The following is a 25,740-nucleotide window of genomic DNA, read 5'->3' as shown; positions in this document are numbered from 1 at the left end:
TTTCAGATTTGTCTCTTTGTCTAGCGTCCCATGCGGCGTATGCGTGTTATTATTATTTTCCTTTTTTTGCTTGTACGCCAGACGTAGGCGAGCAAATCAAAAATCCAATTTCGTATGTTGATGATGCGTTTGCGTTGGTTTATATGTAAATTGCGCATACGCCGCGTGTGCATTTTGGGCAATTGTCAACGCAACCTTTGTGCGCAATAGTTTTATTTGTAAAAACAAAAACAAAAAACTTAATAATAACAAACATGCACTGAAAGTACAACTCACTCACTAACTATTGCTATCTATCTCTTTCTCTTTCTCTTTCTCGCAGCAAGGGCAAGCGACGCGTAACGCGAATGGTTGTTGTTGTGGTCTTAGCGTTTGCCATCTGCTGGTTACCCATACATGTAAGTAGCTTGCAACTAGAGCAGACACACACACACACTCACACACATAGAGACACACCCACTGCAATATTAAGTTGTCTTGCTACAACTTTGGCAAATATTTATTTAAGCTTCAAGCAGCGCTCTTTGCTTTTGGTCTCTTGATTTAGATGTACGCATGTTATGCTAAAATTATGTTAATACTTGCTGGAATTCACTTTGATATGCAACAAATGCACAAAATTTCAACAAACTGTCGGCAAAGCAATTTTTTTTTGCATAAGTAGCGATGTTAACATGTTTGGATATGCAGCTTGACTTACTTGAGTATCAGCTTTATATTTAAATTGACAGCCATATGATTTATTTATAAAAAGCTAGAGAAAGATTTAAAAGATTTGAAGCAATTTGAATTTATAACACTAGACAATAGCATAATATATATTTTCCTCATTTCGCTATAGATCTTTAGTTAGCTTACGAAATTTTATTATTTTTTTTTTTAATGAAATCATTAAGTTTTTATTAATAGAAAGCTATTAAAGTGACAGTTTATAAAGAAAGATTTAAAAGATTAGAGGCAAAGTTTCTATTGTTTTCTTTTTTATTAAAAATCAATTGGAATTTATAACACTAGACAATAGCTTAGTATATATTTTCCTCATTTCGCTATAGATTTAACAAAATTTAATTATTTTTTTGAATGAAATCATCAATTTATTAATAGAAAGCTATTAAAGCGACAGTTTATAAAGAAAGTTTTAAAAGCTTTATAATTTTATACTAATAACTTATAATTATAATTTCCCTATAAATTTTTGAATGTAAATCAATTTATTTTTTTTTTATGATAATTTTTTGTTATTAATCATTTATTTAATCATTAATTTTTTTACAAATAGATTTAAAAGATTTAAAAGATTTGAGGCAAAGTGCTTATTGTTTTCTTTTAATATAAATCAATTGGGTAGACAATAGTTTAATATATTTTCTTTATAATTTCGCTATTGATTTTTAGTTAGCTTACGAAATTCAATTAGTTTTTTTTAATGAAATCATTATTTTTTATATAATATAATATTAATAACATATAATTATGAAAACGAAATTTAATTTTTTTTTTTTTTTGTATGGAATCATTAATTTTTTTATTAATAGAAAGCTATTAATATTATTTAAAAGCTTTGAATTAAAGTGAAACCTACGGCTGAGTTAATAACATTAGAATTATAATTTCCCTATAGATTATTGTCAATATGAAAACAAACTTTTCTTTATTTTTCTGAATTATCACTAACTTTTTATTAATAGAAAGTTATTAAAGCGAAAGAAATAAAGAAAGATTTAAAAGCGTTTAAAAGTTTTTACATTGAGATAATAACAATATAATTATAATTACTGTATAGATTTTATATTTATATCCTACATATTTGTTTCCAAACAGTTTGTATAACTCGAAAGTAGAATTTGATTTGATAGAATTTTTCAAAACCTGTTTTATTAATTACTAATACTATAAACTATAAGCTACGCATTTATTTAAGTTACACACTAAGTTTTAATTTACAAATAGTTAAAGCAGCAGCTAAATGGCAGCAGTAAATAAGCTGTAAAATAAATGAAATTATAAATTAGCAGCTGTTGTCGTCAAGTGTGACCAACGACAAGCTGGACACAAGTGCTTTGGCCATTTGCTCTGCTGCTTAATCAAGAGTTGAGCCATATGTTGAAGTGACTCTCAATTTTTAACTCTCATACGCAGGTTATACTCGTAATGAAGGCATTGGATATGTATGGCGGCTCTCATCTATCGGTTATAATACAGATAATCTCACATGTGCTGGCCTATACCAACTCTTGCATTAATCCCATACTCTATGCTTTTCTATCTGACAATTTCCGCAAGGCATTCCGCAAGGTAAGTGCTTAACATTTAATTGGCTTTAATTTGTTCTAATGCTCTTCGATTTTCTTTTGCAGGTCGTTTGGTGCGGCAGCCCACCACCCATTGTGACTAATCAGCAAATGACCAAAACAACTCGCACTGCAACTGGCAATGGCACATCCAACATTGAAATGCTCTAAATGCATTCGCTGCAGCTTTTTCGAAACACGAATTTGTGTTTAGCTTAGAGCAAGAGGCAAACTAAAATTTATAGCATTAAGTTGAGCTGCGTGTTTTGAAAACACATTAGTCTAAATTATGTTTTGGCATAAATATGTTATATGTTATCAACTTAGCTTAGTAAGCTTTGTATATGAACGCATTAATTTTATATTCATTTCGTTTATTTCGTTGAACCATAAATTCAAAGTTTGCGCGCGTTTTAAGTATTGAAAGTATTTGATTTGATCAAGCAAATTATATTTATTAACAAGTTAAGCGTAATAATATTAACAAAAATATAAGCATATGTATGTAATTGGCTTAATTGTTTAATGTGTTTATGTAGCAACAAGTTTATATATTTAAGAATTATTCAAAAGCACACTCAATACAAAAAATATTCACAATTAGTAATTCATATAATTAAATACAACTTACAAATATTTATACATGTTTAGCTATAAGTTAAGATAATTGTTGCAACAAATAATATGGCATCGCTTTTGAATTTAGTAAAAATTATATTCACAATTGTCTATTAACTATAAAATATATTCAACTATATAGTATATTTGTATGTTCTATATGTGTTGCGGCCTTGCCGAACTAAAAACAACAAAAACACACACAAATGTGTGTACTAACTAACAAAATGGCATAATTAACTGTAAATTAAAACCTACTGCATTCCTAGCACAGTTGTGGAATTGAACTTAGTTTGAATTGCTAATGAAAACAACAACAACAATAAATGCAACTAAACAAAATTGAACAACTTAAGCTTAAGCATTAAAATTTAATATACACCCATATAAACTTAAGTATAAACTGTTAGCAACAAGATTTTAAGCAGTTGTTTTTTTTTTGGAGCTAATATTTTAAAAACATGCGTATTTAATACAGTAACTTATTTAGATGTTTATATGTGTGCGTTATATATATGTATAACTATTAATCGCACATAGTTAAGTGCAATAAAATTGTATTGAAATTAATTGCAAGTATATACTTATAAACAAAGCAAAACTTGATACATTTGGTATAACTGTAATTCAAAACATGCATACTATTTGTATAGTACAACAATATACAAATGTATATTTGATTTATGGTGTTAATAAAAACTTATATTAAATGTCGCAAGCGTTTGTTTTCAATTAAATGTAAGTTAAGTTATATTAAATTGATTTGTATGCCGCCCACGCACATTGGCCAGCTTGTCTTGGTGCCAGCTCAGAGCCTCGCCAGCGGTCAGTCGAGTTGAATGGTAGCCAGCAGTATGAAGCGAAGCTGCGCCTGTTCAAATAATACAAATTAATAAATGAATTATTCATTGGTTTGGTTTACATGCAAACGCCTGCGGCCGTCAGCGTCTTGGAGCACTGTATGCAGCACAGGATTGGAGCCTGGATGAGGCGCACACCCACCAACTACACATATAGAAATACTTAAGCCAACGGCGTCAGCTGACAGCGTCAATACAAAAGGCTCCTACGCCAACGCAGCGCTGCTAAATCAGCATCAACAATAACAATATACACAGTAGTACATTTTTTATATTTTATTTGCTCCGCTGTAACCTTCCCTATAGCTTAACGCGCCCAAAAATCATCAACTTTATATTTTGCTTGATTTTTTGGTATTTTTCTGTATCGATGCCGTAGCCGCAACTGTCATCCACGAAAATTGACAAGCATCATCCAGCAACATTTCATTAGTTTGAAAAGCTTAGTAGTGCGCGGCGCGTGAAAATTAAATTATTGCAGTTAATAGCAGTGCAAATTGTTTTTATTATTAATAATAGTTATATTAATAGTGTATTTGTTATTGTTGCTGTGTTGCACAAGTGTATAAAGTGTTTTTTGTAAAGCGCGCAAGCGCTTGCGGCCAAATGTGCGGGTGTTGTGTCATTTTTGTTATTGTTTTTTATTGTGCGGCATTAATTATTAGTTTAATATAAAGTGCAAGTGCGTAATGTGCAATATTAAAAGTTATATGCATAAAATAAAAGGCGCAGGCGCACGCGCTGCTGCGTAAAATGTGTTGTTTTTTTTTTATTGAGCGGCTGCAATAAGTTAAAGTGCGTGGAAGAAAAATGTGCCCAGCAACAAGTGCAAGTGTTAAAAGTGAGTGCTAGTAAATTGTTCGCTAAACTGCAATAATATAATAAAACGAAATCGTTAATAATTCTTAATATAATATATTTCCTAAGCTGCACTAATGTGGTGAGTTTATTTTACAGTTACTTTTCATACATTCTCATTGCACAAGCAAACAACTAAATTTGTCCTTGGGGCTTGCGCTAAACGCCGTTAGGTTTACGTTTTCGTTTTAGCTGCGCCGCTGCGCAGTCAGCGCACATAACTGTGCTTTTGCGCTCGCTTGAGTTTTGTGCGCTAAACGCAGACTGAGTTTTATAGCAGCGAATTATGGTCTATGAACTTTTGCTAACTGTTGATTGCTGTTGATCATTGCAAGCAAAGTTTTTATGCTGCATAGCAAGCAGCTTTTGCCTAAGAGGTATTGCTGACTGTTGATTGCTGTTTTTATGAAAAGAAAAGTTTTAGCTATTGTCGAATACATTTCAAGCAGCTTTTGTTTAGCTGTGTAAGTTTGAATTTTTAGTTTGATGTATGGCAACTAAAAGTTGGCAGCCTGCCAATTGAATTTTTTATAATTTGTTTTTATTTAATTTAACATATATGTTTGGTATACAGCTTAGACTTAACTTATTATAAAATAGCAAAAAAAAAAAAAAAACAAAATTTGATTATGATTACTAGCTAATGTATGTATGTACAATGGGTACGCGCTAATTAATTTAAAAATATATATATTTTTTTGTATACTTACATATACGACATAGATAATTTCCATTTGCTTTGCATTGTTGGTTTTGGTTTTAAGTCTAATTAAAATTACATTGTGTGTGTTATACAGTTCGGATATACACACTTACAACAAAATATCATATGTAATATACAAATACTGTTGCCTCTATAAGTAAAATTATTGCTGTGCGCGCGCTTGCTTAGTTTATAAATATAATATAATATATTTGTTGCTATATGCCCAGCACAAACAAACAAACAAACGAATATAAACTTAGTCCAATGTAATATGTGGATTCGTATAGGTAAAGCCATGGAACTGCTTCTGATCCATAGATGCAAGTATCTCCTTATCTATGGGAGTCAAACGCACGCGTTCGCGCGTAAAAACGCGATCAAAGTATTGCGTATCCAAAGGATGTTTCTGTATAGAATATAAATTGAAATAAAAATATGCGAGTTGAGTAACTGAGGCGCTTACCACTTGCGGCTTGAACGGCGGCTCGATTTGACGTTTCTCCAGCAGTTTCCAATCAATGGGCCTAAAGAATATATGATCGGCTATATCACCAGCTGGACTATATTGTGAGCCAATGCGTTTCGTATAGTCCTTTTCCAATAGCTAATCAAATGAAAACAAAATTAAAGACTTAAAGTTGCCATTATTAGATTTAGCTTACGCCTCTGAGTATGCCCGTTGCTTCGGCGGATATATAAACGGGAAACCATGGAATTTCATTGCATATAGACCAGAAAAGTTCGTCCTCATCGCAGCCGCTGAATGGCGATTGGCCAATTAGCATTTCGTAGAGCAACACACCAAATGACCACCAATCCACATTTTGATTGTATTTCTCACCCTGTGTGTGTTAAAATTGATAATTTAGTACAGTAAACATTCGTTACATTCTACAGCACAAATTTGTTTACAAGCAACTCGTTTAAATGCAAAGTTTTTTGCTTTCGTAAGCACTAAAAAAAGATAAAGCAGCGCAAATTAGCACTAAAATAAATTAAAATTAATTGTTAATTATTGATATTTAAATCGCATAACACGAGCAACTTTTTGAAAAATAGCTGCATGTTTAATGTATTCAAAATTGAAAATAGCACAAATTAATTTAATTTACTTAAGCAAAAATAATTTTGGTATTGAAAAATTAAGATCTAGCAGCTATATTCAGGTTAATTGTTTATGCAGAATTTTTTCATAATTTTAATTCAATTAATTTTTTACGAAAAAATATTTTAAATAATTTATTTTTAAGATTACTTCCTAAGAATTAATTTATTTAAATTATATGTATATAATATGTATATATTACTATATTCAGATTAATTGTTAAGCTAGAATTTTTTTTTACAAATTTTAATTCAATTATTATTAAAATGAATTAATTTATTTAAAAAATGTATGTAGCTGCTGCTTAAAATTTTTATATAGTAGTTGCTATATATAGAATGTTTGCTTTATTAATTAATTAATTGCTTGTGGGCTTTATAATATATCTGAGTGCATTTACCTTGATGATTTCGGGCGCCATATAGTCGGGTGTGCCGCAAAAACTGTCTGCGGTCTTATCCAAATATATTTGTAATTTACACATGCCAAAATCGGCAATGCGCACATGTCCCTCATAGTCCAATAGCACATTATCCAGTTTGAGATCCCTAAGCATAAGCAAAAGTTGTAGTAAAGTCAGCTAAGTGCGCTCAATTGTTCAGACTTACCTATATATGATGCCTTTTTTGTGTAGAAACTTCAGTCCCGAGATTATTTCGGCGCCATAGAAACGCGCACGTTCCTCCGAGAAGCGTCCACTCTCTTGTATGTGAAACATGAGATCTCCACCATTTAAATATTCCATTACAAAGAACAAATGACTCTGCGCACAGGTAAAACAAAAAAATACAAATACATGAGTGAGAGTGAGCAAGCAATAGAGTTAAATGCGCGCGCCAATTAGTTTATCCCTCAAAGTCATAAAAAATTAAAATACCTTCTAATCGGTGTCAATGCAAAATGCGTAAAAGCGCAAAAACTTAGACTATATAGTAAACTATAAAAGTTGCATGATAAACAGCAACAAAATGCAATTTTTAATAAATAAACAAACCAAAAATAATATAATTAATTAATTAGTTTACTTATGTTAAGCTTAAACAGGCAAATACTTGTAGCTAAGCTGCAATTATAGCTACTGCATTTAATTAATATATTTTTTTAAGTAATTAGCTGCATTAATTTATTATTAAATATTAATAGCATTTTTTTTTATTGTTAAAATTTTTTTAAATTTATTGTAGAGCATACAGCGCAGTTTTTATTGTTTAGTTGTAAATTTTACGGACGTGCCAAAATAGTTTTTTTTTAGAGGGGAGTGGTTTGCGGTACGTTTGCTTTGGTCAGCCCATGTCGTGTGCCCCAATCGATGGTCAAACACACATACGCACTGTGGGCCCGCCGCTATTAATAGCAACTTTTTACCTTTACGCTTAGTTTATTTCTGTAGCCCGCTCTCAGCTGCGTATTAATTGGTATTATTACCTACACACGGCTCTCTTCACTCTCAACCTCGTTAACGACCTTGTCTTGTCAGAAGCAAAAAACAAAAAGAAAAACTCACGTAGGCCCACTCAACTCACCTCTGTTTGAAATGTGCAAAACAGATGGCATAGATATGGATGCTTGGTACCCAATGCAAGCACTTTGCGCTCAATTAGCGTCGAGTCCACATCATCGTCCTCCAGCACAACGTCCTTCTTCAAACATTTTATCGCATAATAATATGTCGTCTCACGCAGCTCCGCCAGCAGCACCTAGAAACGCATAAAACTTTAGTTTAATTATGGCCTAAAACTTTAATTTAATTCTGTGATTAATTCATTCATTAATATGATAAATATTGTAGCAATACCCAAAAAAAAAATAATAATACGATTTTTAGTATGAAATATTGAGAACTAGGCGCATGGTTAAAGCAACTTTTGGTAGCAATAAACTAAAACAAATTTGTAATTTAATTAAATTTTAAAACGATTTTTAGTAGAATTTATTTATTAAGTATTGATCACTAGGCGCTGTTTTAAAGCATCTTTTGGAAACTATTTGAATTGTAGAAATATCCTAAAACAAATTTGTAACTTAATTAAATTTTAAAATGATTTTTATTAGAATTTATTTATGATAGCTAGGCGCTGTTTTAAAGCAACTTTTGGAAACTATTTTAATTGTAGCAATAACGTAAAACAAATATGTAATTTACTTAAATTTTAATACGATTTTTAGTAGAATTTATATATGAAGTAAAATCTATTTACGAAGCAGTTGGTTTAAAGAAGCTTTTGGGAACTATTTTAAAGCTTCCCCAACAATTAAAGGAAATAACATGCCAACATTTTTATTGAAGATTGTTGTTGGCATTAATTTATGAGGCCCAATTTCATTCGAGTTATTAAATTTAAATATGCATAAAATATATTTTATATACAGTTTGGGTGGGTTCGGATTGAGACTTACCTTGCCAAAGCTTCCCTTGCCCAGCACGGCCAGAAAATGAAAATCATCTACAGAATAATTTTTAAATCTAGGTATTACTGTGGCTGGCGCCGTAAAACGTCCGGACTTTTGGAATTGTGAATATGTATATGATGTTTCTGTTTAGAGAAAGTTTAGGGAGAGCGCGCACAAGATATAAGAGAAAGATATAGTTAAGTATTATAGTTGGAGAGTAAAGTGGAAAATAGCAGCAAGTTATAGTTAAAAGTAAATTTGTTTACGTCTGTCACTGTTACGGGTCAGTTGAGTGGCTTAATTAATACAATATAAATATAAATATATATAGATATATATAGACAGCTGTCGTACCATCGTGTTCATCATTTGCTTCTATTTTATACGCCGGATTGCAGCTGGGCGGAGTGCTGGGTGAATCGCGTGCATCACGTGCGCCTATTGGAGTTTGCATGAAGAGAATTAGTTTTTGGAGCGTTAGCTGCCCTACACATATGCGTGTGTGTGTGTGAATTTTTATTTAATTTAATTAACTAAATTTAATTGCTAATTTGATAGTTCATGCTATAGATTAATATCGCTTTATGCATGTACTTCTAGTTCTAATCTAATTCTTGTCTCGAAGTAAAAATTAAAATGATATCAAAATTATATCGAAGTTTGACTTTTTGTTTTTTTTACATTAATGAATTTAAACTTTTGCTTATATAAGCTCAATAGAATATAGATATTTGCTAGCAATTATTTAATTTGTATAATTAAAATAAGTTTAAGGCAACAGCAATAATATCCAATCAAGGGTGCATAAATTACAGTTAGATTATTAGATTAATATGCTAATTATTTTCGATAAATTGTTATCATTTTATAATTTGACTTTCTGTTCTTAACTTGTAAATATTGTGAATACTTTTAGTAAAAAAATTTACATTAATGAAATTTGAACTTTTGCCTATAAGCTACAGATATTTGCTAGCAATTATTTAATTTGAATATACAGGCTTTAAGCTAATTGAAATTAATTTCTAATTAAAGCTGTTGCAATTACATTTTGATTATTATATTCAATAAATTGACAATATTTTATAATTGCTACAAACTTATCACAATTAAAAATTAATTAGATTATGTATTGAGAATATTTATAATAGTTTTATAAAAAAAAAAAATCATAGCTAATGTAATTTAAATGATTATTTTTCATAACAATTAACAATTCGTTAACGTAGCCAAATCAGTGCATTGTATATTTCAAATAGCAAGAAACTAATTACCAACTAACAGATGTTTTAAATATTATTTAGACACACACACACACACACACATATGTGCGTATGAATTATTTTACTGCTGGCAGAGTCAATTATGAAATCACACATAGTAAGTTAGGCGCCGCGATTTATGAGCGCACACGCATTTCATTTCCAAATGTTTTCTTTTCTTTTTTTTTTTTTTGGAAGCGTAACGCACTCGTCGACATTTTGAGTTGTTGATTGGTGATTGTTGTTGTTGTTGGTTACCTCGCTTTACGTGGTTGAGTGCCTCGACGATGAGCTTCTGATTGACGCCGCATAAATTGGCCGTGAGCCGTTCACATTTCTTGTGACAATTCACGTCACATTCTGTGTTTTTTATTTATTATTTTTGTGTTGTTGGCAACGTGGGCCGCACAAATGTTCAGATTAATTAAAACAAATCGTTATTAATATGATTATGTATATTTAATATGTATGGACTGCAAATGTTTGCGTCTATTTCGATTTATTGGTTGCACGTTTTCCGCAACAAAAAAAAAAAATACAAAAAAGCAATGCAAACAAGTTTGAATACAATAAGCAATCTAAATATTTGCCTATTGCTCTAACAATTATTACGCATACGCAGTGTGAGTCAACAAATTCATTATTGTATTTTGCTTGCCACTAATATTTTCACACTTTCGAGCATTCAGGCAATTGTTTATGCATAAACGTTTGCCTTTTTACTATGCAATTAAATTTAATAGAACTTTTGCTTTTCATTTAAAGCGAGAGCAGCCAAAGAGCGCAACACACAAACAGAACAAAGACAAAAGACAAGACGACGCTGACCTAAACAAATTTGTTGTATACAAATTTACTAAAAGTAAAATGCCAAATGCTCTCGCTCTCGCTCTCTCTCGCAGCTTCTGCTGCAACTAAACGCAAAACACTTTTGTTTGTCTTGAATTTGCCAGCAAATTCTCAAACGTAATGCGTTCATTTTCTCTTCTTGCTGTTTTTTTTTTTTCTGTTAAGGAAGCGCTAAGTGTTTCCAAAAATATTACAAACTTTGCATTTGCGCTCTGCTTGTTTGTTAGACCAAATGCCATTTAATATACTAAAGTTAATATATAATGTAGTTTGTTTATTTGTCTTTTTCAACTGAATTTTCCGCATGCCGTAAATAGCTGCTAGACATATATACATAGCTAGATATTGCGTCGATTCAAAACAGTGTTGCCGCCGCAAAACAAAAACGTATAAAAAATAATAGACAAAAATACAAAAAAAAATTCACAAAGTAATAGAAAACAACACAGACAATTTGCTGCTTGCTGAAGAAAACATTCAATTCAAGCGAAATGTTTTAAAAACAAATTTAAGTTAACACAGGGCAATAAAAACTATTGAACACTCTTTAAAAATTTTCTAGTTATTTTTATGCATTCATTTATTAAAAATATTTAAAAATATGCATGAAAAAAATTATAATAGAGCCTTCTAAGCATATCTTAGGTATAGAGATAATTTTTATTCAGAAATAACTTTTTGTCATTTCTCAAATTTTAAAACAATTTTTTCTGCATTAACTTTATATTTTTATTTAAGAGCAGAATTTTTTTTAACGCTGACTACAGTTGATACGAAATTAAAAATCGATGTTAAATATTCGAGAGTAAAAATATATTTAACAACTAAGAATTTAAGAATTTTAAAAATTTTGTTGCTATAAATTTTTCTATTTTCAAAAAAAAAAGAACAGTAATGCCTGCGATTATTTATTTAATTCTTTTTATAAAAGAAACTAATACTTTCTTTTTCTTATGATTGTTGTAAAATTGTCTTAACAATTTTGACATAAATTTTTGTATTAATAAGTGTATTAATAAGTTCGGTGCAGCAATCAAGATTTAATTGCTGGCAATTCCAATTTCTGCAGCTTTTAGTTAAACAAATTGATTTGATGACTTTATCTTTGTAAATTTTGATACAAGCATGATGCTGAATAAGCAAATATTGGAAATAAAGTTGCATATGTGGAATAATTACTGTACATAGACAATGCTAGAATTCGGTAGAATTCTTCCATTCGAAAATGAAAGCAGATAAATTTTCAATATTATATTTGAAATAAAGCTGCTAATGGTGTGTTTGCTTATATGGAATGTTTACTGTACATAGAGAAGGAAATAATTGTGTAGAATTTATCCATTCGAAAGAAAAAGTCTAAAACGACAGCACTGCAGACGAAATTTTCAATATTGAAGCAAATGACAAAGCAGCGAACAACAAAAACTACGGAATGCGCTTGCGACTTGTTGTTGTTGCAGTTGTGGCACGTGCGACACTCAACTGACCAGTGAAAGCAGCAGCAGGTGGCTGAACGTCGGTTCGTTCGTTCGTTTGTCTGTTCGTCTGTCTGTCTATCTGTCTGTTGTTTATGCGCTTACCTAACATCTTTTTGGGACTGGAAGGAGCTGTGCCGCCTTCAAAGCCGGAATCATTGCTGCACGTGCTCATGCGTATAATCGATGGTGAACTGGATGTGGAAGCTGCCGAGGCGCTGCCTGAGCTGGGCGCCAATGTATCCATGCTGCTTTGTTTGCTTGCAACTGTTGCTGCTGTTGTTGTTGCTGCTGCTGCTGTTGTTGCAACAGCTGCTGTTGCTGTTGCTGCTGCTGTTGCTCTTGTATTGTCATCATATTCCTCAGAGCTGCTGCTGCTTTGGCATTCATCGCTTTCATCATCATTGCTGTCTTCATCCAGCGAATTGTCTGTTGCCTCGCTGCCCTCCTCGCTGCTCTCATCGTCCGTATTCTCATCGGAGTAGACAATCTTTTCACGCTTCCAAAGTGGACGCGGTGTTGCCACGAGCGGATAACGTGGCGCCTCTTCCTTTACATAGCATTTGCTAGTGGTATCAATTTTAATTTTCTTTTGCGGATCGAAACGTGCGGGCGCCGCATCTTTAGCCTTTTGTTTCTTCTTTTCCTTGCGCTGTTTCTTTTTCATGCTGGCGCTTAAATTTGCACAACCGTCCGCGCTGGAGTAATCGCCTGTACTGTCTTCGTCGTCGTCGTCGTCGTCGTCTTCGCTATTTTCCGCGGACGAGGGTATATAGTCCTCTAGTTCGGCGTCAACGTCTCGCAGACACTGCGCCAAATTCGATACTGTTGCAAACTTTGATAAATTATTGCCGACGCCTTCGCCGCAGCTGTTTGCGCGCTCCTCAACGACAGCAACAGCAGCAGCAGCAGCAGCATCAGCATCAGCAGCTACGAGTTGTTGTTGTTGTTGCTGTTGTTGCTCACAAATAGTTGCTTGCACGCTTGTTGCTATTGTTATCGTAGGCGTTGTCGCCGTCGCTGCAGTTGCAATTGCTGTTGCTGCTGTTGCTGTTGTCGATGACGCATTTGTGGTCGCCGGCAACGTTTTGGCCACTGCATCTACAATGGCCGCCTTTGTGGGGGCCAACGTTATAAATTGATCGGCATTGATTGGGGTCACATTGCTGTCTAGCAATGTTGCTGCTGCTGCTGCTGCTGCCGCTGCTGCTGTTGGAGTCGTAGCTGCTGCTGCTACTTTCTTTTTGGCGACTGCTGCTGCTGCTGGCGCTGGCGCTGCTGCTTTGCCAGCAATTTTCGGCTTTGTTGTCTTCGGTGATTGCACCTTTGACTTTGGCCCAACAATTTCCGCCAATTTCGCTTTAGTTTCCGTTTGTTGCTGCTTTGCTGTTGTTGCTGCCGTTGCTGTTGCATTGTCTGCTGGTCGCTGCTGCTGCTGTTGCTGTTCAATATTATGCGTTTTATTTATTTTCGTTGCTGCCACTGTTGCTGTTGCTGCTGCGGCTGCTGTTGCCTGTTGATGTTGTTCAGGTGACTTGGCTGCTTGCCCGGCATTTATTTTTGGCGCTGCCGTCGCCGCCGCCGCTGTTGTTGTTGTTGTTGCCGCTGTTTCGAACAGTTTTGACTTGGCTGCAGCGTTGCCAGATTGTTTTGCTGCTATTGCTGTTGTTGTTGTTGTTTTGCTTCCGTCAACTTGTGCAGCAGCTGTTGTTGCTGTTGTTGTTGCTGCTTTAAGTGTTATTGCTGTTGTTGTAGTTAGCAATTTAGCTGTGGTTGCTGCTGTTGTTGAAGTTGTTGTAATCGTTGGTGTTGCAGTCGTTTTTACTGCTTCCGTTGTAGTTTTGCTTCCGTCAACTTTAGCAGCAGTTGTTGTTGCTGCCTTAAGTGTTATTGCTGCTGTTGTTGTTAGCGGTTTTGCAGTGGTTGCAGCTGTTGTTGAAATTGTTGGTGTTGTTATTGCGGCTTTAGCTTGCATTGCAGTTGCATTTGTTGCTGTTGTTGTAGTTAAAGTTGTTGTTGGTGTAATCGTTGGTGTTGTTGTTGCAGCTTTAGCTTGCATTGCAGTTGTTTTTGTAGCAGTTGCTGCCACTGTAGATGTTGTTGTGGCTGTTGTTGAAATTGTTGTAATCATTGGTGTTGCTTGAATTGCAATTGCATTTGTTGTTGTTGGTGTAATCGTTGGTGTTGTTGTTGCAGCTTTAGCTTGCATTTCAGCTGTTTTTGTTGTTGTTGGTGTAAGCGTTGGTGTTGTTGTTGCAGCTTTAGCTTGAATAGCAGTTGGTTTTGTTGTTGTTGGTGTAATCATTGGTGTTGTTGTTGCAACTTTTGCTTGAATTGCAGCTGTGTTTGTAGCAGCTGTTGTTAATTTTGATGTTGCTGCTGCAGTTGTTGACTTTGATGCTGCTGTTGTTGGTTTTGCTGTTGCTGCCTGCTTGAGTTCAATAACAATTTCTGATCTTAGCTTCGGTGTTGCTGGTGCTGCCGCCGCCGCCGCCGTCTCCTCCTCAGCAATATCATCCTCATTGTCTGGCTGGCGCTCGATCAGCGCTTTCTTGCGATTGTTCATGTAAAGCGTTTCACGCGAACCAATCTGCGACCAAAAGTCCTCGCCGCTCTCCGATTTCTTCAGCCCCTTGCGTATGGGCTTGGGCGTGGCAACGCCTTCAAGCTTAACTGGCTGAATGTCATCAAAGGTAAAGATTTGAGCAACGGCAACATGTTGCTGTGGTTGCTGCTTTGCTGCTGCTGCTGTTGCTTTTTTAAGCGGCGATGTTTTGGCTTTGGGCGCTGCTTGCATAAAACCTTCAGGCAGCGCTGCTGGCGCTGGCGCTGGCGTCGGCTTGGGTGTTATTTTCTTCTTTGGCAGGCAAACAATCTTTTCAATTGAATGCTGATGCTGCTCCAGCGATTCAAGCTTAGCTGTAAATCTGGGCTTGGGACTAGCGCCAGCTGTGGACTCCTCGTTAAGCTCCAGCACGCTGGGCATATGACTGCCGCCATTATCGATATCAACAACAACTGCGGTGATTTTATGACGCAGCTTCTTGCTCTTGCGCTTGCTGGACGACGACGACTGCTCCGCCTGCTCATCGGCGGTGGTGTTGCTGTCGTGACTACTGCGACGCTCCAAATTTGATTGCTGCAGCTTATGCAGCAGCTCCTGCTCCTGCTCTTGTATAATCGAAGCGCGACGACGCAGCTCGCCAGCATTTAAATCATCATCAATTTTATCCGATGAAATATCTTCACAAATATCATGAAATGTAGGACATTGCACAAGACTTAAGCGTCGAATTGTAGCTTGCAGCGCAGCGTCAGAGTCTGAGTCGGCGTCGGCGTCCGAGCTGCTGCTGCTGCTGCTAACAGCAGCAACAATTGCTGGCGCTGCTGCTGCTGCTGCAGGCGTTTGCAGCTGTCGCTCATCGCGTATGTAAAAACGTTCGCGCAGCAGCTCGCCTGGTGATTTTTTATTGCTGCTGCTGGGAAAGGCAGCAAGCTCATCAGCAAGTTTTTGACGCCAGCTAAGACTTGGCTCAGCAGCTGGTGGTAAATCACGAAATTGATGTGCAGCGGCAGCAGCAGCAGCAGCAGCAGCTGTTGTTGTAGTTGCTGTTGTAGTTGTTGTTGCTGCTGTTGTTGTTGTAGTTTCAGCGCGTTCTTTGCTGCGTCGTCGTATGGTAGAAAGACGCACAACGGCGCGATTACGGCGTATAGTAGAACGACGTGTTGCTGGCTCTGTTGACTGCGCTGCTGCCTCAGCTGGCTGCTGCTGCGCTGGCTGCTGCTGCTCTGGCTGCTGCTGCTGCTGCTGTGACTCACGCTTGCGTATCTCTGGCTCAGCTGAGCGTCTATAGCGCGCTGAGCTAACATCAATATCTGCTGTATTTATAGCTATAGGTCGCGGCGGTATATAGCGACTGCTGCTGTGGCTGCTGCTTGGATAACTGGGCACTGCGCTTGTATATTTGGGCGATTGTATGCGCGTCAATGGCATCAAACTGCTGTGGCCGCTATGACGATTTGCCAAGCTGGGCAAACTTTCGGTTATTGTTGTTAACTTGGGCTGATAGCGTGAGGCCAAACCAACGCTGCTGCTGCTGCCGACGCCAACGCCAACGCTGCTGCTGCTGCTGCTGTAGCTGCTGCTGGGCGTGCGTATTGAAGGCGTCAAACTGGGCACCATATAGCTGCCAGCATAGCTGCGATTATAGCTGGAGGTGTAGCTTGGGCTGCTGCTGCCGCTGCCGCTGCTATAGTAAGGCGAATATAGTTGACTGCTGCCGCCGCTATAATAATAATTGCTCGAATCCGAATAGAGCGGCATGTTTGCTTATTTTTTTTTTATATTTAGCGCTATCTCGCACTTTTTGTTGTCTTTCCTCTATAGTCTATATGTGCACTATATATATGCTATATCTGTCAGCTTGGCATTTAATTATACAATTTTTTATTTTGCTCAAACATTAATTATCATATAATTGGCTTAAATTTTCAAAAGTTATTCAACTAGCAGATTTTTCTAGACATCTGCACACATAGTTCAGTTCGCAGCACATGCGGCATATAGAAATAGACTATGTTTAATATATATAAAGTTCTTATATTTTGTATGACGTAAGCGCTCACGAGTTTGTCTTTAATATTTTATTTTTCACTTTTTCATTTTTTTGTCGCAATCGCTTTGTTAGCCAGTTAACTGTTATTTAACAGCAACAAAAAATTTACAAAAAAAAATTTATTATTATCAAAAGCCACTTTAGCTGCTGCTCGCTTAGCCTTTTTTTTTTTTTTGATTTTTGATTTTCTCAACGAGCCGAACGCATTAACGGAAACTACTGAAATGTGAAAAGACAGCGCAAAAATTTTCAAGCATATTGGAACTTGCTGTATTCCTGACTCACGCATACATAGACAGCAAGTCATAAAGAGAGCGAGAGAGAACGAGAGAGTGAGAGAGCAGGCAATGCTTTACTTTCGCTGCTGCTGCTGCGTGTTGAGACCACAAAAACCAAGAGGGCCCCAGATCAACAGCAAGTTCTTCGAATTTTTTTTTTGACGCTCTCACAGCCTCAAATTGTAAAAATATTTTTGCTGCCGATTTCGAAATATGCCAAACACACACACACACACACACACATAGAAATATACATTTTGAGTAGATAATATGCAACAACTAGCAAACACAATAAATAGCTTAAATGTCTATAAACAATTGCGAGTTTATATATATAGAGTAGGGTGGTTCGTTTTGTATGATTTTGTATGTGCAGCGCGCATAGCTTTGAACTCTAAACAACAAAATTAGCTATAGCAATTTTTTAAACAAATATTTTTATTTAAAATAAAACAAAATTCGTTTGCCACATATTTTGTATTAACAATTTTAAGCTAACGTATTTATTTGCTAGTATATTTGTAAATTAGGGTGGCATGAAAAAATAGATAAAATTGAAAGCTACGCAAAATTCGAAGCATATCTACTAATAAAATTAAACACTAACCAGCAAACTTAGTCTTAGCATTTTTTTTTTAAATATTTTTATTTAAAACAGCAAAATTTTTAGCATTTAATTAGCACTAACAGCTAAATTCGTTTGCCACATATTTTCTATTAACAATTTAAAGCTAACGTATTTATTTTTAAATTAGGGTGGTTCGATTTGTATAACTGAATAAAATTGAAATTGAAATTATGCAAAATTCGCAGCATATCGCCCAATAAAATTTAACTCTAATATAAAAATTAGCCTTAGCATATTTTTAAAATAATACTTTTTAGTTAAAATAGCAAAATTTTGAGCATTTCAAGGAATATAATAAAACCTTAGAGCAAAATTCGTTTGCCACATATTTTGTATTAAAAATTCTATTTAATCTATTTCTATAATTTGCTATACTTTATTACAATAACAAAATTCTAAGCATAACTTTAAATTGAATGCAGCATTAACATTTAAACTGGCTTTAGAATTATTATTTTGAAATTAATTTAAATTTACTTGCAGCATTTTTTACTTTATTAATTAAAAGTTAATTTATAATAACAAATTTCTAAGCATTTACATTTAAATTTGCTTTTTATTAATTATTATTTTGCATATAATTAATTTGAATTTACTGTATTCAATTTAAAGTGCATGGCCCACCCTAATATACATTATATGTGTCTATATTTCGAATTTCGAATTTTCGCATATCATAAGCGAAAGTAAAAACGTAAACTGCTGACAAACAAATTAAATTAGAGAGAGAGAGCGAGAGCGAGAGAGAGCGCAAATTATGATTTGCAGGCTACTTAAGCTAAATTTTGATATTTGCTGCAATTTGAAGCGTTTGCTGCTGCTTCTTCTTCTTCTTATTTTGCTGCTGCCATATTTAATTTTTTTTTTGTTGTTGTTAGATTAGATCAATGCTCGATACAGCTGCTATGACAATTTGCAATTGCAATTTGCGCAGCTTTCAGCTCGAATCTTATTTTGTGTCCGTCCGCACACAAAAAAATGCCACACGACGTACGGGCGGACAGACAGACAGACGTACGGACAGCTTGGTGACGCTTTTTGGTTCCGCAAAAATTCATTTATAGCCGGCAAAGCAAAACGAACATTTGGCTGCGTGGCCAAGCAAAAGCCAAAGGCGGCGGGGGGGTGTGCGGGGCTCTCTAATGAAAGCGCCAAGCAGCTAGAAATAGAAAATGCAACATGTACCCATTGCATTTATTTTTTGCAACTACTTAATCTTGGGCGATTTATTGCCAGAGACCTGCCTTTCCATTATTTTGAACGCTTTGCGCCTGTCGCCTGTTTCGTTTTTGGCCACGAGCGTACGCGAGCATATATATAACTATATATAGTATATATACTTATGCGCATATATATATATACATTTTGTAGTTGCTACTGCATTCCGAACATGTCATGACATGTAAGCTGCTCAACATTAAATTCAAATCTATAACAAGCTACAAAGTCTTACAAAATTATAGCAAAGCGCCCGAATATAATTTCTAATAATTTTGGACTACAAATTATGAACTAAAAATAATTTATTATGCATAAACAAATTATTTATGTAGTAGTTGCCAAATAGCTTTAAGCTTTGAGTGCTATTTGCAGATTTTTGTGTAAAAATAAATAAAAGCTAAAATTTTATAACTTTGAAATTTTTAGTAAGTTTTAAAGTTAAAAATTGCACTGAAATTTTGTATTTGATTGTTGTGCATATAAAAAATTTTAAATAGCTAAATAAAAAATTAGTTTATTATGAAATTTTAATTAAAAAATTACTACAGCTGCTTTAATTGTTGTGCATTGAAAATAAAAAAAGTATTAATATATTAACTACAATTAAATGAATTAATTTGAACTTTTAATTACTTTTAATTTTTTGTATATAATTTAAAATAAGTTTTAAATATTAAATATTTAACTTGACAATTAAACAAAGAGCAAACAGCAATTAATCAATTATAGCATTTGTTGAAAAATATTCTTTAAATTTATAACTGAAATCAAATTTTAATTACTTTGAAATTTTTTATTTAGTACTTAAAATAAGTTTTAAATATTATATTTAACTTGACAATTAAACAAAGTTAAACAAAGAGCAAGCAGCAAAAATTTTAAATTGCTATTTAATTTAATCAATTATAGCATTTGTAGAAAAATATTCTTTACATTTATTACTATAACTGAAATCAAATTCTAATTACTTTTAAATTTTTTATATAGAACTTAAAATAAGTTTTATATATTAAATATTTAACTTGACAATTATAGAATTTGAAGAAAAATATTCGTCTATAAATTTGAACTATAATTGATATGAGTTTCTAATTAGTTTTAAATTTTTGTATAAAATTTAAAAACAATTTAAATATCACAACTAAACAAAGTTAAACAAAGAGCAAACAGCAAAGACAATCTAGAGCGAAAGAGAGAGAGAGAAAGAGAAACTTTTACAGGGTATTTCACAGTCTTTTGCTTGGGCTAAAATACAAACGTTTCCTACATATATCAAGGTATAAATGTTGTTGTGTTTTTTTTATTTTTTATTTTGGTTGCAGCTGTATTTCCGTATGCATATTTCAACAGACGTTGCGCTCATTTCGATGCGACACCCAAAAATAACAACTTGTAATAAATATAAATCTCTGTTTTTAATACACAAACCAAAACTTTTATTATGAACATTTGTGCAATTGCGACACAAATGTGTGTGGACGGGAAGTATAAAATAAAGTCTCTAGTATAAAGAATTGTTTTTCGTTTGTTGACCCGTGCGTATGCGTAATATGACAACTTGCTGAACAGGCTGAGTAATGCGCTAAAAATCTTCATTAAATACACACAAAATAAAGCAAAAGCGCTTGTAATATAAATTGATAAAATATAAGTAAAAAAATTAAAATAAAATTTATTTAAAGCAAAATACGTTGCGTTCTATAAATTCCCTTTATTATGCAGCGAGCTTTTGACCGTTACGCTGCAAGCTTTAAGCTTGCAACGGTTGCTGCCACAGCTAATTTAAACTTTTGCACACTAGATGGCGCCACCAATAAATCGATGAGCAAAGCATTTGAATGAAAGTTGCTTTGGCACTTACCCTCGCACTTGAGCCCCTGTATAAAGAATCCGCCCATGAGTGAGCCACAGTGATCACAAAATGTCGGCGACATAAATGTGTGTGGCTTAAATCGATGTGGCATATCAATTTTGAAACGTTCACGCAGCAGCTGTAAAATACAATATTTAATCAATTAATTAATTGCCACAATTTAGTTGCTCAGTTGCTTACTATGGTGCTGGCTGAGTTAAACACCGAGCCGGAGCATTTGCCCAGCAATTTGTCGTGGCATCTTTTGTGCACCACCGTTTGGCAAGCTGCAAGTAAAATATTTAAAATATTTTTTATATTTTTTTTTGTTTATTTTCTGGCAACTTACTTATGCACTGATAGCCCTGCTTGCCAAAGCCCCACAAAAACAAATTGCAAAAGGCGCAAAATGTTGGCTGGCGAAAGAATTTGGCCACAAAGCGATGTCCATTGATCTCATGGGTTCTGCGCAAAAGTGAAAAAGGGAATTAGTTTTCAAATAATAAATTTGCATTTTTAAAATTAAACACATCATATGAATTTTTAAAGTCAATCAGTCAATTAGATGTTTGAGTTTAATTTAGAAGCTTTATTTACCTTAAAATTAGCCAAATAACAGTCACAAATTTTAATTGAATTTTTTAGCTTTATACAATTGTTCTTTTTCAATGAACAATAAAAACCAATAAACATGTTTAAAAAAAAATAAAATAAATTAAATAAAAAATCTTAAATAAATAAGTAAAAAAAAAATATTATATATAGCAAACAAACTGTCATTTAAAATGTTTTAGGTTAAATATAAATAATAATATGTAAAAATTTAAGAAAAAATGTTAATATATTTTTAAAATATATAAAGTAAATAAATCAAGTAAATAAATTATATATTAAATTAGTTTGTTATATAACATATATTATATAAAACATTATTAATAAAAAATAATAAATATGTAAAATGATTAAAAAAATTCAAATAAATTAAATATAAAAATTAAATAAATCAATAAATATTGAAAATGCTTAAAATATTATTCTTGAATTGAATAAAAAGAATTAGTAAATACAAATAAATAAAAATGAAAATGAATTTTATACAAAAGGCAAATAAATTAAATTAATAAATATAAGATATTAAAAAAGTTTGAAATAATATTTTGGGATTGACTATTACAAGCATTACATGCAAAATTAAAATAAATTTGATACAAAAGGCAAATAATATTAAATTAAGTTAAAAAATAAATATTATAAAAGTTGGAAAATCTATTTTTTTAGATGCCTTAAACTTTATCATTCCATTCATATATATTATATATTATTTTATATAATTATTATCAACAAATTATATCCATTCGTTTGATGTTTCTACCTCTTGCCAATAGTGGTGCTTAAATTTTAATTTAATTCAAGTAACTAATGCTAGTTGGCGTCGCTTACTTTTGATGCTTAATGGCGCCACGTCGATTGGTAATGCTACGTGGCCTCGTTCGTCTCTCTACGTAGCCCACACCAACGATGCCCGCAACACTTTCTCTGTCTCTATCTCTGTCTCTGTCGCGTATGTAGGCCTCTTCTTTGGAGTGTTGCCGCGGCAGCTCAAACGACTGCTGTTTGCCATAGTGATAGTGACTATTGTAGTGCTCATCACAGTCACGTTCACGTTCCCGCTCACGATCACGACGCGTGCCGCTGGCGCTGGCACTGGAGCCGCTAAGGCCGCTGCCAGCGCCGCTGCTGCTGGAGGAGCTTTGCTTATAGCGAGCCTGTAATAGAAACAAGTGTAAATAGTTAAAAAAAATAAATAAAAAAGATAGAACAGCATAAATTATTTAGTTGCAATAATTTTGAGTCAATTGCACTTAACTTAACTTTCAACTTATGTTTATTTTGTTAAAGTTTTTTTAAAACTCAACTCAGATTATTTGAATTTGAATTTAAATCAAAAGTCGTAGTTGTAGTTTTAAAAATATCAAAATAATAACAATATTGTAGAAATTGAAAATATTTATTGCACTTGACATAAACAATAAAAATTTATATGAAATGAACGCTGAATGGCATTAGAGTTATTTTCTTATAGCTTAATTAATTAAAAATATTTTTTTTTGATTGAAATAAAAAAGCAAAAATTTTGATATGTTCAAATATATAAAAATAAAGTTGTTGCTATTTTTTTTTTTAAATTTGATTAAAGATAATTTTATTTTAAATAAAAGACAAAAATTTATTGCATTCAAAATGTCAAAAATAATTTCTTTGCTTATAAGACAGCTTAGCTTAATTAAAAAAAGGCAAAAATTTTGATATAATTTAAAATATCAAAAATATTGGTTATGTTTTTTTTAAATATTTTTTATTCATGACATAAAAAATAAAAATTGAATGCGATAATTAGTCTATTAAAGTTATTTGCTTATAAAGATTATAGCTTAATTAATTAATAAATACAATTTTGATATGAAAAATATCAAAAATAATTGTTGCTTTTTTTTTTAACTTCCAATTCATGATTATAATGGCTTCAAAGATAATTTTTATTATTATTTGATTAAAAATATCAAAAATAATTGATATGCTATTGCTTTGCTTATAAAGCTTATAACTTAATAAATAAATAATTATTTTAGATTGAAATAAATAAGCAAAAGTTTTGATATGAAAAATATCAAAAACAATTGTTGCTATTTTATTTTAATTTCCAAATCATGATTAAACATTATTTGTAATACTTTTTTTTGAAATAAAAGAAATAATTGTTACTATTTTTTTTATAATTTCCAATTCATGATTGACTTCAAAGAAAATTTTTAATAATATTTTGAAATTAAAGGAGCAAAATTAAATGTTATGCTAATTCTTTTTATAGTAAATGCCACTTAATATGACTTGCCATATTATGACATGCAAAAATAATTATTAAATTATTATTTTTTACTCACCTCATGCCGCGCTAGGGCAGCGGATCGCGGTCGCTGGCTGCTGTTGCTCGAGCTGTTTGTCTTCTTGCGCACTTGGGCGCGAGTGAACATCATCTTGGCTTAAGCGCTGATCGCGCAAATGCTGCTGGCAATTGAAGCGCCGTTATTATGGCCAAAAATACACTGCAAAAAAAAAAAAATTAGACTACGTAATGTGGCGCTGCCAAAAGTATGCACATAACAATTTCAAAACGTTACTCACCCGTTACGCGTTAACCGCACCCCCCCGCACTTACGCCACTGCCCCTAAAAACAAAATCAATTTGTAAGAGGGCTGCTGCTCGCTTTTAGACGCTTTTACGTATTTGTTGCTATGACGGCTGCTGTTGTTGCTTTTGTTGTTGTTGCCGCCTGCTTCTGTTTTGTGTTATGCGTTTAACGATACGCGAGGCGTTTTTCTTATATTTATATTAAATAAACAGTTCAGTTCGTTTCAGTTTTAGTCAGCTGTATATTATGGGCCGATTTCACATTTGTAATTGTTGCTTAGCACAATTTTGCTGCAGCGCTCAGCTGACAATTTTTTCACAACTTTTTGCAAGCCATGTTTTTGCTAATTGCTCAATGTCTATCTATGTTTCATATAAACTCTGTGTGGCCGCTGCTTGGTTAAGATTAATGCGTTTCCTGCCCAATTAAAATGTTTGTATTTTTACAGGAAATGTTTTGGCGCGCGCGCCGCCGCCGCCGCCGCTCGCTGGCAGGCAAACATCACGTATACGTGATTTGTGCACATATTAAATTTCACACAGGCAACAATAACAACATTTTTATGAAATATGCAACGTTGCACACGTTTTCACACACACACAATGCAAAGTAAAATACAAAAAAAAAAAGTGGGAAAAGCGTAAATTTTGAGCAAAATTTTCGTGTTTAGCAAATGAGCGTAGTAATGAAAAGCCACAGAAAACAAGAAGAAGAACTTTAAAAAATTTAAGTATTGTGTAAATTTTATTTAAAACACAGACACAATAATTAAAAACAATAAAAAATATTAATTACTTTTTTATATATTAAAAATTAGGATGCTGCTAGTCAAATAAAAAAATTTAAATTAAAAAATATTGCTTGCTATGCACAAAAATATTTATGAAATTATAAAATATTTAATTATAATTAAAAAACTTTTGAATATAACTTTATATAATTTTAATTTTATTATTTATTTATTATTATTTAATTTATTAATTATTTATTATTATTTATTTATTTATTATTATATTTTAATTTATTATTTATTATTATATATTAATTATATAATATTTATTATTTGACCTATTACTTCAATTTATATAAAATGTTGTAATCAATTCATTTAAATAGCTTTAAGTTTGCTATGCAAATTAATTAAATGAAATTTTCGGTTCAATAAAATAACAAATTATGCTGTTAATTTTGTAATTTTGCATATGTTAAATTTAAATTTTCAGTACAATAAAATAAAACAAATTATGCTATGTTAATTTCGTTATAGTTTTTACACTGTGTCTGTGGCTCTTGTCATGTTTATGCGCTAAACTAAAACTTGGTGGGTGTTTCAACTAGTAAATAAAATAAATTTTCTTAATTATTTTTGGCGTAGGCGTTTCGCTTGTGAAGTGAAGGGCACAAACAGGGCTATTAAAGTAGCGCAGCAAAAATAAGTTTGTGATACATTTTCATATGTTTGTCATTGTTGTTGTCTAAAGTTGTTAAAAATAGCGGCCAATTGATAAAAACAAAAGTGAAAACTATTGAGACTAAAGC

The 25,740-nt window shown here is 33.0% G+C and overlaps 2 protein-coding genes across 2 annotated transcripts in view; one reads left to right on the top strand and one right to left on the bottom strand.

Annotated features, from left to right (window-relative positions):
* LOC108605093 (allatostatin-A receptor) overlaps nucleotides 1-2,622 on the top strand; it is a gene marked incomplete at its 5' end in the record, with an annotated part of 33,317 nt that extends 30,695 nt beyond the window's left edge. Inside the window, 3 exons of the mRNA XM_033294317.1 lie at nucleotides 323-398; nucleotides 2,140-2,295; nucleotides 2,358-2,622. Of these exons, the coding sequence (XP_033150208.1) occupies nucleotides 323-398; nucleotides 2,140-2,295; nucleotides 2,358-2,462 (337 nt within the window). The remainder of the gene's footprint in view (nucleotides 1-322; nucleotides 399-2,139; nucleotides 2,296-2,357) is intronic.
* A 2,642-nt stretch (nucleotides 2,623-5,264) lies between these two features.
* Nucleotides 5,265-24,389, bottom strand: LOC108606651 (putative protein kinase C delta type homolog). The gene is made up of 15 exons (XM_017996967.2): nucleotides 24,194-24,389; nucleotides 23,953-24,114; nucleotides 22,451-22,776; nucleotides 21,360-21,475; nucleotides 21,212-21,297; nucleotides 21,020-21,149; nucleotides 10,350-10,451; nucleotides 9,184-9,267; nucleotides 8,836-8,972; nucleotides 7,962-8,135; nucleotides 7,047-7,201; nucleotides 6,839-6,986; nucleotides 5,996-6,175; nucleotides 5,797-5,937; nucleotides 5,265-5,739 (listed from the first exon to the last, which is right to left on the bottom strand). The coding sequence occupies exons 2-15, from the start codon at nucleotides 24,043-24,045 to the stop codon at nucleotides 5,590-5,592; spliced, it is 2,022 nt and encodes a 673-aa protein (XP_017852456.1). The 5' UTR covers nucleotides 24,046-24,114; nucleotides 24,194-24,389; the 3' UTR covers nucleotides 5,265-5,589.
* Between the last annotated feature and the right edge of the window lie 1,351 nt (nucleotides 24,390-25,740).

Source organism: Drosophila busckii, chromosome X (genome assembly GCF_011750605.1).
Source record: "Drosophila busckii strain San Diego stock center, stock number 13000-0081.31 chromosome X, ASM1175060v1, whole genome shotgun sequence".
NCBI classification, from domain to species: domain Eukaryota; kingdom Metazoa; phylum Arthropoda; class Insecta; order Diptera; family Drosophilidae; genus Drosophila; species Drosophila busckii.
Note: the sequence above shows the minus strand (reverse complement) of the source record. Positions and strands in the feature narration are given on the sequence as shown.